Source organism: Peromyscus eremicus, chromosome 20 (genome assembly GCF_949786415.1).
Source record: "Peromyscus eremicus chromosome 20, PerEre_H2_v1, whole genome shotgun sequence".
Classification (NCBI taxonomy): Eukaryota; Metazoa; Chordata; class Mammalia; order Rodentia; family Cricetidae; genus Peromyscus; species Peromyscus eremicus.
In genome coordinates this window covers 43,116,939-43,130,035 of record NC_081436.1, presented here as the reverse complement: position 1 = coordinate 43,130,035, position 13,097 = coordinate 43,116,939, and the positions used below count along the sequence as shown (strand labels likewise).

At 38.7% G+C, this 13,097-nt stretch overlaps 1 protein-coding gene across 2 annotated transcripts in view; it reads right to left on the bottom strand.

Annotated features, from left to right (window-relative positions):
* Positions 1-1,311: 1,311 nt before the first annotated feature.
* Positions 1,312-13,097, bottom strand: part of Zhx1 (zinc fingers and homeoboxes 1) — a 35,163-nt gene continuing 23,377 nt past the window's right edge. For both annotated transcript variants that reach the window (XM_059246979.1, XM_059246978.1), the window contains exons 3-4: positions 6,529-9,377; positions 1,312-3,222 (exon numbers count right to left, since the gene is read on the bottom strand). In XM_059246979.1, the coding sequence (XP_059102962.1) occupies positions 6,532-9,153 (2,622 nt within the window). In that variant the 5' untranslated portion in view covers positions 9,154-9,377 and the 3' untranslated portion in view covers positions 1,312-3,222; positions 6,529-6,531. The remainder of the gene's footprint in view (positions 3,223-6,528; positions 9,378-13,097) is intronic.

Below are 13,097 nucleotides of genomic sequence, written 5' to 3'. Positions count from 1 at the left end.
CTAGCTGACCTCAGCTGGGAATGTGCTCACAGACAACTCAGATGTTTTGCTATTCTGTGCACACAGAGGAAGAGCCACACATGTGCACTGAGTATTGAGTTGGGGTTTGCAAATAAATTTTAATGAGTAGGAGTATTTGCGTATACAGAATCCACAAATAATGAGGATTGGCTATATTTGCAAACTATCTCAGGTAAGACTGTAACATCCAGATTATACAAAGTATTTCTAGAACTCAACAACAAAAGGGTAACCCAATTAAAAATTGGGCAAAGGACTTGAACAGACATTTACTAAAAAAGGTATACAAGTAGTTGTCACCACATGAAAAGATGGTGCCACTATGGAAATGCCCATCAAAACCACAATGATACGCTTCACATCCAAGATGACTATCACTTTATTTCCTACCTCATGTTGACTATATAATAATACTTTTAATGACTGAAAGTAAAAGGTATTGGAAAAGATGTGAGAAAGGAGACCCCGTCTACATTGCTGATGATATGTGAAATGCTTAAGATGCTGTGAAAAACATTTTGACCCTGTGTAAATGAGTTGGTGATTCCTTAAAAGTTAAGCAGATATAATGCTAGGTGTGGTGGCACACTCCTGTAACCCCAGCACTCAAAATGAGAAAACAATAGGATTGTGGGTTCCAAGCCAGCCTGAGCAATGCAATGAGTTAGAGACCAGTCTGGAATGAACTTAAATTTTTTCTTAAAAAAATTAAGTACAGAATTTATCATACAATTCAGAGTACTACACTAAGCTGTATACCTAAAGAACTGAAAACAGGGACTCAAACAGAGACTTACAAGCCAGAGTTCACTGCAACATTATTCTTAATAACCTGAAGGCAGAAACAACCCAAGTGCCCATCAACAGATGAGAGGATAGCCAAAACTTAGTGCACAATGAACTATTTATTATTCAGCCATCCAAAGGGAATGTTATTTGTCACAACATGGCTGGCCTTGAAAATATTATGCCAAGGGGAATAAGCCAGACACAGAAAGAAAACCTGTGTATTTCCACTCACTTGAAATATCAAGCGTAGGCAAATTCATAGAGCAGGAAGTAGAGCAGAGGTTACCAGGAGCTGAGGATGTGGAGTTATTGCTTAATGGTTACAAATCTCTGTATGGGGTGATGAAAAGGTTTTGGAAATAACAGTGATGGTTGTGAAATATTGTGAATATAATTTAGTGCCATTAAACTGTACACTTAAAATTATAACAGCAAATTCTATGTAAATTCACCACATTTTTAAAAAAGCTGGGTTAATAAAATAGAAAAAAATCACTCAAATTTGCTTATTACTGCTAATTTTTATTTTGTATTCAAGAACATAGTCAACCAGGAAAGAAAGGTTCTTTTGCGCTGTCAAATAAATGTATTTAAAAGCTAGCAGACATCAGAGCAGACTCTCATCCAGCCTGCCAAAGAGATGGGAAATCACGGAGTTACTTGTAGCTATACAAAGTTAGCATAGCACAAAGGAAACATAATGTAAATATATTCAAATCCTTCATCTTCAATCCTTGACATTTTAAGGACTGGATTTTGAGAACATAGAAATTACTGTCAAATAAAACTCAGACCACATTAGCAATGGTTTTTAAAAGGGAACGATTTAATCATTATAATACAGAGTATTTAAAGAAGATTTTAGATATGTAAAAGAAAAACAGCTTAGTGCATTCAATTGTTACAGTCTTTACATCACTTCTTTTTTAAAAAAGTTAACAGTAGTATGAAAAAAGCCACCCACAAAGCCAGCTGTCTGAGTGAAGAAATCAGCAAATTGCAGCATTTGGGAATTGCTAATAAAGCTATAGTTAAAAAATAAAAAGCTTATAAAAATGAAAGCAGCATGCATATTCAAGGCTTCTTCATAACAGTTTCATTAACTGATGAACATTTAACCAAGAGCTTAGTATTTATTATTCATTAAATTAGAAAACAAACTGGCCAAACCTACTACACATGATCATTGAAAAAAAAACTTAAAGTCCAAATCTAATTAAACTGAAAATTTGTTCTGTGAGGAAAGCACATTTTGAAAAGTGGTCCTATGATTACAAAGAAAGGGTCCTTTCCAACACTAATGGCAGCACCAGTCTTTAATCACAAGTCAGTAGGAGCCGAGTCTTGTATACAGCAGTCACCATTGACACCCCCTGCCTCCAATCCTTACATGAAAAGCTCATTTTTAACTCATTAGGATCAGTTCAGAATTGTTTTTTCTCTGTTCACTGAAACTGTTACACAAGGTAGAATTCCATGAAAAGATAACCTTGCAGAATCTGACCTGAGTCTGTCTGATGTTCCTGATTCCCACGCCTGTGAGAACGCACTGCATGTATTTACTGTGGGACTGTTCCACATGCTTGGAACAGTATTTGGAGTTTCTCCCCATTTGATCCCCACGCCTGTGAGAACGCACTGCATATATTTACTGTGGGACTGTTCCACATGTTTGGAACAGTGTTTGGAGTTTCTCCCCAGTAAGCTCTTTTTCCCTGTGGGGTAGTATCTTCAGTCAGTTTCTGACAAAGAGCAGTCACACAAGGACTGCAGTGGAAACAATGGTTTATCTGAGTGTTTAGTGGAGGGTCCAGTCATGAAGGCCAGCAAGTCTTCCTGTTCCAACATAATACATACAGGCTGCTTTTACATTACAAACTGTGTAAGCCCATGTACAACTTTTAATTTTGGTGTAGGACCTGATAAATAAGACACAGAAGTAAATTAGGGTTTGGTTCCCCCTCCCACTTCTAAGAACTTTTACTCTGAAAACTGTTTGGTCACTCAAAGCTGGAAGCTTATTCACATGTCAAAGAAAACAAGCAATGCGGCCTTACCTTACACAGCTGTAGGCTGGCCTGAAACTGAGGACAAGCTCTAGTGGTCATTAACCCTTAGAAAGTCAAAGATTCACAAAGTTTCCATCCTACCAGAATAAAAATGTACTGTATTAAAGTTTCACTTTTTACAAGTTGTTTTTAATTAGCGCTCTATTTACATTGCAGAACTTTCCCCAACTGCAGCAGGTTGACTTTGGCACAACATCAAGTTCCATTTCTTTTGGACATTGGATCCGGTTTTGAGAGTATGTATGCCCCAAAGCATTTTCAGTGTCATCAAGGATTGGGCCCATTCACAGTAATTCAGACATCTTGAGTTGAAGAACTTATTCGCCTTCAGAATTTTAAGTAGCTATAAAAGAAAAACAACAACAACAACAAAAAACAAAACCCTGAAACTTTAAAGATAGCCATATTTTAATTTTTGCCTTTAGAATAAAAATAGCCAGTTAGCCACAAATACATTCTGCCTTCTCTTTACCAGTGAGATCACTTACCACACACACCTCACAGTGCAGTTTGTGTAAACCATGTGTGTGTTCTTCATGTGCCACATTTGCTTTTAGACAGACACCTTTCTGTAATCATTTATAAAATTATTAGAAGGAAGATACTTTAATGTCAGTATTTGCAACATGAAATCTAAAGACCTATAGTATTTCCGCTTGTACACAAGACTAGCATGTGATATATATATATATATATATATATATATATATATATATATATATATAATTTCATGTTCTGCAGTATCTTTTTTATCATATTCCTTTGTGTATTTATCAAAGTTCACATTGAACAATGAGTTCTGGATTGTAAAAGAGGAATTATTTTTGTACCTGTCTTCTGTGGCTTTGCCCAGTTGCAATGACTATTTTGGGAAGGTTCAGGTAAGTATTTTCATAAGTTGAACCATATTTAAATAAAATTTTTATGAGGAAACCTATGCTGAATACTTTGGTAAGTGAAAATTATTTTGTTAAATATTGTAACATGCTAATTAATGTCTTTTATAATTTTAGATTTCCAAGTATTTCTTAAGTTGTGTATATGGGATGTATGCTGTGCACATGTTCATGTGGGGGGCGGTGCACACACCTCACGCACACGTGCCAGCCATTGGTAGGTGTCAGGTGTTCCTCAGCTGCTTTTCACCTTAGTTTCAGAGACAGGCTCTCTCAGGAAAGTCAGCAGACTTCTGATTCAGCCACCCTCGCTGGCCAGTGAGCTCCAGGGACTCGCCTTTCTGCACCCTCTCTCCTAAGCGCTGGGGTTACAAGGGCCAGCTACTGTGCCTGTAGATGGGTGCTGGGAGTCTGAACTCAGGAAAACACTTTACCCACTGACCCACTTTCCCAGCCCTGCTCTCTTTGTATTTTAAAAGCAAAGGATACATAGACCACATACAATATAAACTTTTTAAAAAAAGGTTTCATGTGAATTGTATGACTATAATCCGTATCTGTAACCATGTTATTATATCATTGAAATAAACTATATGGAAAAGTTCACCTATTTTTAGAAAATTACAACTCCCCAGAAAATGACTGCAAAGTCTGCAACAACAATTCACTGCAGCAACAAATTTGCTGATTTAATCTTGGCTGAGTACACATTTTTGTGTTTAGCAATAAAAAAAATAAAGCCTGTTACAAATATTTTATGTATCTGGGTCAGAACAAAGCCTGTCCTGAAGTCTTCTGACACGAAGAGGGCTGGATTTCAGGATAATGCTACAAAACTCTGGAGCTTCTTGTGACTTAAAATGATGACACCATACTCTAGGGCCTGCAATGAGACTTACACTGCTGATGTAAGTGGGGCTTTAGCTCCTCTGACTTTCTGTCTTAATGTTAGTGAGAAGAAAGCTGGAGAAAGGACTGTTAATGAGTAAGACTAGTGCGTAGCCTTTATTAAGGTCTCTATAAATAATTGCTAAAATAAACAACCAGAAAGATGCCACTCGAGGATTAAGGAAAGACTGTGTAGAATAAGAGAGCATACAAGTATGTTAGAGAGGAAATAAGTAACTATGCTCATATACAAAATGAAGTCTGTGCTTCCTTTCCTCCCTCGGTGTTTGAGAATGCTACAGTAATTTCTGACAAGACGCTATTTGAGCTACAGAGAGACAAACACAAGCATTTCATGACAACTACATTGTTTTCAAAACAGTGTGCTTTTATTCTGGAATACTCCCAAAACAAAGAACAGAAAAGAATAAAACGATGTTCTTGAATTCCACAAGAATAAAGACCTGAAGTCCTTGGCTGAGAATGTAGCTTAGATATAGAGTGCTGGCCTAGCATGAACAGTAGTCCCCTAGTTCAACCCCCAGTATGGAAAACTTGAATGGAAAGAACTGAAGTCCTAACTTCAGGTAACTGCTTGCAACTACAATACATTTTTAATTTAATCTATAATCTATGAAGGAACATGCCAAAACTTTTCATATTTAAGTTATATTTGTTTGCACTTTTAAGAGTACTACAGAGATTTTAAATTGCTTTAAGAGAGGGTCTTGCTATAAACCCAGGCTAGCCTCAAACTTGAACTCCTCCTGACTCAGTTTCTTAATGTTAGGATTATAGGAATATGGAGCTACATCCAGCAGGAAATTTAATTTTTCTAACCAAACATAGTACTTATAGATATTTTGGGACTGAGTAAATTTATATCAAATATCAGATCTGTTATCTGACTTTTGATCTTTATGCCGAAGAATTTATATTGTGGCTGCTCAAAAACAGATACCACCTAAGCACACAGGAGTTTACACAGGACCTAGAACAGGCCTTTGTCTTTTAGCAGAAAAAGACATTGAGTGCATAATAAATCTTAAACTCTAGTTGAAAGTCTGATAACGTTTTTGGGGAACAACAATGGAGAAAAAAGTATCTCCTTTTATTTAGGTTTTCTAGAACCCATCTTTCCTTGTGCTTATAATCTCTCCCTTCAGCATACCTGTCCTTTTTAACTTTGTTTCTGAACTGTTTCCTTACATGGGCAAAAATGAAGCATTAGTAGAGAGAAGGTTATAAGAAATACTTTTTATTATCTTTAGTGTTTGTTTCCCATTCCCTTTTTACTTGCCTTTAAAACAAACTAAAACATTCTGTATGAAAAATAAATAATTAAAGGGACATTAAGACATTAAAACCTGAGTAATACAATTGTCAAGCTACCCATCACAATATACATGTCATGACTAGTGGCACCTGGTCCTCTTATTAGGAAGAAGAAGTTTTAGAAAAAAATTAGTAAAAGTGAAGATGAAGGATAGGGAGATGGCTTGGGTCACTGGAGTCCTTTTCTGAAAACATCAGACCTGAGTTCAGATCTGAGAACCCTCATAAGAGCCATGCCCAGCAGTGCACACCTGTATTCCTGGTGCAGGTGTAGAGAGAGGTGGAGCCTTGGAGCTTTTAGAGCTCCCTGGCCACATAGAACTGCTAAGTCAGTGAGCTCCAGGTTCAGAGAGAGATGCTGTCCAAAAATATACGGTGGAGAGCAAGAGGAAGACTCTGGTCTGCACACACACACACACACACACACACACACACACACACACACACACACAGGTGAAGATGACTGAACCAAGAAGGTGGCTGTTAAAACATGTATATGACTGATGATGAATACAAGGCTAAACACTTACATTTCAGTCATCCGATTTAGAAAGCTTCCGTTTCACATGTCGTGGGGGTTCCCAAGTGTCACTATCATCTGTTTCTTCTTCATCTTCTTCCTGATCATCAATAACTTCATCTTCCTCTTCATTTTCCTCAAATAATTCTATACCTAACTCAGATCTTCTCTGTCTTTCTGCAAACCACTCTCTGACCTGCTCATAGCCCATGTGTGATCGGTTGACAAGTTCATCAAGGTCTTGCTCATTAAGAAATTTGTGCTTCAGGTAATAATCCTTAAGTATTGCCGTTCCAGTTTTAAACTTTATGAGTGATGGTACCCTGTCCCAGGTGTTCATTCTTTTGCCTCCTCTAGGCCTCCCACGTGGTCTGCCTCTGCCCCGTCCTTTGGGCCGGCCTCTCCCTCTTTTCCTAAGGGAAGACAGACCATTCAAACTACTTGAATTGGAGCTTTGATAGTAGTAGTACCATTTTAAGTTTCCATTCTTCCAAGCATAACGGGTGTCCCCAAACCAACTAACTATGTCTGTTCTGGCAAGCCCGCTCTCTTCAGCCAATTTGTCATACTCTTCTGCTGATGGCCACTGTGTTCGGACAAATGCACTTTTAAGCATGTGCAGCTGCTCTGGGGTTTTCTTACATATCTTGCCTGTACCTCCTGACTTAGGTGCAACTGCTTCATCTCCAGGAGAACTTTCTCCAGGTTCTTCTTTGGAACTACCGACATTACTTTCATCTATTTCTTTTTTCTCCTCCTTTAAAGCTTTTGTTTTGTTCTTCTCTGTAAACCAAGCATCAATTTCTCTTCTAGTAAGTTTGGTTTGTGCTCTTAACCTATTTAACTCTTCATCTGTAAGCACAGAACTGTTGAGAAAACTCGCCTGAAGGACACGAAGTTGCTCTGCGGTTTTCTCTTTAAACTTCTGGGGAGCAAAGTCAGGAAAGGCATTCCAGGATTGTTTCTGCTGTGAAGTGACTGCGGCTGGGGGCTCTGGGGTTTCATCGCTGGAGTCTATGATGATCGTGGCAGAGGAGTCATTACTGAGATGTAAGCACTGATTACTCTTTGAATTTCTCTGGTTGTACCTCGTATCACTAAACCACTTTTTAATCTCGCCTTTGGTAAGGCCTGTGATTTTCATAAGCCTGATGATTTCTGAGTCGTGGGGAAATTGGTTTTTAAGATAGCTAACTTTCAGTTCTGCCAGCTGTTCTTTCGTCTTTTTGGCCCGAATACCAAATGAATCTGGGTTCACTAGTGCAGCTTCAGGTCTGACACTTGGCAATGATGGAACTGCCGCTGTGGCTGCTTTTGTCTCTGTAGCAGGCTGAGCAGCAGGTACTTGGCTCTTCTGTACATTTGTTTGATTTGGAACACCTGCCACTGTCAGGGCAATAGGTGCTGTTACTGGCAAGGTGTTTGTTCCAGCTACTTGGGTAAGGACCAGACCTGGCTGACCAACTATTTGGCATGTCTGTAAAATAGACGGTAACCCATTATTCCCCGTGGAAATGTGTGTAGGAATTACAGTTATGGTCTGAGGTACAGTATGTACTGTTCCATTGAATTGTTTCCTCCTTGCCTCCTCTACTTCTTCAGGAGTCCAACTAACACCATGCTTTAAACGTTGGGCTGAAAACCAGATCTTGATCTGTTCCTCTGTATATTTTGCTTGAGCAGAAAGAACTGTAATTTCTGACATTGTAGGATAAGGGAATTTGTTGTAGGTACTGAGTAGAAGGGGATTGTTATCCAAGGCAGCATTGTAGGTAGGAATGCTGTTAACAGGGATTAAGACTTTAGGGACCAAGTTGGAGTTCTGCTGAGCAGACACTGCAGTGATCACCTGGGCTAATCCAGGAAGAACAGCTGAGGGTGTCACTACTGTGCTGCCAGGATTGGGGTGCACTCTGCTGATGGTAGAAGTACTTGTATTGGATTCTGAGGCTGAAGAACTCGCACTTTCTACATTTTCTTCCCGGCTTACTTTTACTCCATTCTCTTTCTCTTCGGGAGTGTCCTCAGCTGAGTTATGGTGGACTGTAATCCGTTTGTTTTCTACCTTATTTTTCATCATTTTCATGATGGGAGTTTTACTGATGGAGATTCCCGAAGAAGAAACATCTATGGATTCTCCTTGTTCTGTATTCTCCTCTTTAACAAAACTACCATCAAAAGTCAGATCATTTATTGTTTGTTCAAAGATTGTCTGGTTATTTCGTTTCACCATAGTCAGCTTGAAATTTTCTTCTCCTGGGTGGTATTTCAGATTATGCTCAGAAAGTGCATCATACCTTTTGGTAAGAAAGTTGCATTCAACACAAACATAGGATGAATTCAGTACAACATTAGGATGTTCTGAATCTACATGGAAAGTAAACATATTTAAATCTGGAGTTTGAAAAGTACAGTATTTACATTCATAGCCCCCTTCCACTTTTTTATTTTGCTGATTGTCAGAATCCACAGATTCGTGAACTTCTTCATCACTGGAGATACTCTCTGCTCTAGCATTCTCTACTGGTGTAAGGACAGGAGGACCTTCATCCAAATCTGATATCAACTCAAGATCTGGATCCTGCTCACTGGCAAGGACCATGCAAGGTGTTGTTGATTTTCGTCTGCTTGCCATTTTGATTGGGGGCGGGGGGGGGGGATCTCAGTGGTGATTTAAAAGCACTGAGGCTTAAAAATGGAATCCTTCATTGGAAAACAGTGGCTTCTGGCTCTTCAAGTCCACTTTTGTGCTCAACAAGTCTCTTTAGTAGCATTTCCATGGTGCAATCAAGTACAAGCTTAGCAGGCAGATAAAATGCTGCTGAACGGCTGAAATGTGTGAAGCACAACTCCAACCACCTACATTGGAATAAATTTAAAATGAGTGACTACGGTTTTAACAAAATGATGTTATTATATGTACTTACATTAAGCTGTGGCAAAGGTCAGTTATAAAGATTTACACTGTGAATCAGGAATCTGGAAAGGGGGGTCTAAGAATCTAAATAAATGTCTGTCTCCAAGCAAACACGTTGAAGACTATGTGATATTTAGGGGTCAAATCCAAGTGTGTTTGTTTGAATCTTTCAGTAAGCTAGACGGTAGAAGGAATCAAGAAGGAAACCGCTATGGAAGCACTATTACCAGTGTAAAGTAACAGTCTGTTAACACGGAAGGTACTGTAAAGGCAGCCACAGTGGCAGGTATATGAAATTCAACCCATCAACTAGGTCTTCCTCCTACTCGCCTGTCTGGGCTCAAATGCTCAAAGAACAGAGTTGAAGCCCTTAAGGCCTATGCAGTTCCCTTCACTCTCCGGCCCCAACCTCCCTTCCTGCTTCATCTCCTGCCATCTTCTTCCTTCTTCCCCTATCCTTAGGAAAGGACAGTCATTCCAGGAACACCTGATATACTGTCACAATTTTACTCAGGCTGTTCTGGATCCCAGGACACCTGCTTGTACACATGATGTTAATATCATTCTGCATTATAAGTCACCTCTTCGATTTATTTCCTAGTCTAGTGTTAACCATATTGTATCAGACCCCTGCTAATATTTCTGTTCCTGCTCCCTACCTATACCTGCATACCTGTGGTCTCCTTACTAACAATACTGGGTCCTGTTCTTTTTTCTTTTCTCTCAGTAACAACTTCATTATGATAAAAGTCTCCAAAACTCTAGACAAGGCAAAGTCCTCAGTGTCTTCATTCTAACATCTTCTCAGCTAAGCTGCTCTGGCTGACTTCTCGTTCATGTTTGATTGACAGTGCAAACAAGAAGTCAGTATGGAAGCAGGTAATCACTATCAATTAACTTGAATTGCCAGGAATAGGAAAGTAGTTCCAGAAAACCCAACTGGGTCAGAGCATATCACTATAGTCTATAATCACTGCAACTCACAAGATTGATACTGAGTCATCAACATGTAAACTCTTGAAAATCATTGAATTTTATATTTGAAATGGTGGATCTCATGGTATGTGAATTACAGCTCAATAAACTTTTAAATTTTTTATTTTACCTTATTTTATTTTTGTTTTTCAAGACAGAGTTTCTCTGCATAGCCCTGGCTGTCCTGGAACTTGCTCTGTAGACCAAACTGTCCTTGAATTCTGAGAGATCTGCCCGCCTCTGCTTCCCAAGTACTGGGATTAAAGGTGTGCGCATGCGTTTCTGAAATCTTAAACCAAATTCAAGTAAATACAATTAGTGGTTACACTTATTTGCCACCAGAATTTCAAGTAATCTGCATATGCTAGCGTCATCCCTGTCATAGCTCAAGGAAAAGGAGTCCACTTCAAAGATCTTACAAGAAGGTGTGCTGACAGCAATGTTCAGGAAACAGAGCTGTATGCCCTGATTTGAAGGTGCTAAGACCATCTACATCTGATCACTCAGATACAAACTAACAAAGAGCATCAGCTTAGTTATACATGGCACTAACAGTCCAAATCTCCACTCTTAAAAATTAAATCATGGGGGCTGGAGAGATGGTTCAGAGGTTAAGAGCACTGGCTGCTTTTTCAGAGGTCCTGAGTTCAATTCCCAGTAACCATATGGTGCCTCACAACCATCTGTAATGAGACCTGGCATACATGCAGGCAGAACACTGTATACATCATAAATAAATAAATCTAAAAAATAAATAAATAAATCATGTACTGGAGATGGCTCAGTGGTTAAGAGTACTGACTGCTCTTTCAGTGGACTCAAGTTCAATTCCCAGCACCCACATGGTGGCTCAAGACCTTCTGTAGCTTCAGTTCCAGAGGATCTAGCACAAATATCCATGTAGGCAAAACACCAATACATATAAAATATAAATAAATCTGAAAAAAATGAAATCATGACATTTGCAAGAAATTGTACAGATATGGAGGTCATTATGTTAAATAATGTGAAATAAGCCAGAGTTACAAATACTGCTTATTTTCTCTCATATGTAGAATCAAGATTTAAAGTTTTGTGTGTACACGTGTGTGTGTGTGTGTATACACACATATATATACACGTATACAAACACATACCATATACATATAGAGAGGGTAGGGATGTTGGTGTGTCATGAAAGTGTAAAGGGAAGCATGAGTAGGAAGAAAGGATTCTTAAGGGAAAGGAGGAAGAAGAGGAGGTAGTGGGATATGTGTAGCAGGAAAGCATAAGGGAAGACTCTTTGGAGGGGGAGATGGGGGCAGTACAGTGAGAGGGGGTTATGAATAATAACAAAGTATAACAACATGTACGTGTAGCTGGAGAGCTTCTCTCCAGGTCCCACCAAGCCCCGCAGTCCCACAAAGCCCCACAGTCCCACAACCCACATATAAAATAATCACTCAGATGCTTATATTACTTATAAACTGTATGGCTGTGGCAGACTTCTTGTTATCTACTTCTTCTATCTTGAATTAACCCATTTCTATTACTCTATAAGTTGCCACGTGGCTTGTAGCTTACTGGTACCTTACATCTTGCTACTCATGGCAGTGACTGGCAGGTCTCTCCCCCTCAGCCTTCCACTTCCCAGCATTCTCCTCTCTCCTTGTCCCGCCTATACTTCCTGCCTGGCCACTGGCCAATCAGTGTTTTATTTATATAGAGCGATATCCACAGCACTTCCCCTTTTCTTCTTTTTTAAAAAGGTTTTAACTTTAACATAGTAAAATTATATATAACAAAACAATTATTGAGCAAGAATTACAGTTACAATATTAAAGAAGACATCCTATCTATCTTATATTTGTGAGTTTAAGGTTTTATATCTAACTTATCTTTTATCATAACTAAGGAAAATTGTAAGTCTTTAACCACATCAAAGACCTCAGAAGGATATAATACAGTATTTGTATATTGATGCAAATGTAAGTTTATATCTGTCATACTTTATGTATGTTCTACTTCTGTTTAGGATATTCGGTATATTGATATATATTTAAGATTATTGTCATATTGCATATTGCACTATATATTCCTACCTCTGTTATAAATATCTTGTGTATTGTCACAATTTTGAAGTCATCGTTCTTTATCATACATTTGCTTATAGACTGTTTACCTTGTTTACATGAAACCTTAGTCCTTAGGTTATTTCGGTAGATAAGACTTACAGATTTATAGTCACCCACGCTTGTCATCTCTATAGTTACATTAGTTAGGTTATCCAGATTTACAGATACATAGGTCAGATGGACAGGTAATCTTCAAACACTTCATAGACCTAGAGAATATGGCATTTAAATAACTTAGAATTCAGTTGACGTGAGACACAATTGCTCCTGGCAGCACCAATTTGATCCCGAGAGAATGTTGGGCTTCTAAGACATTTCCATTTGGAAGTTTGTCTTCTTGGCACAAAATGGCCTACTGGGCAAAGAACTGCCCTTGCCTCGACTGCTGACAGTATGAATGCAATGTTGTCCTTTCTGGACAAGTGGGACACAAGGAAAGCAACCACTGTACTCTGCCAAGACAGGGTAAGATGGTCATTCAGAATACCTACTTTTGAAAATGGTCTGTCAGATACTCTAGGCCTGTAGCCAATTTGAATGCACCAACAAAGCTGAGAAACATTAGGTGACTGT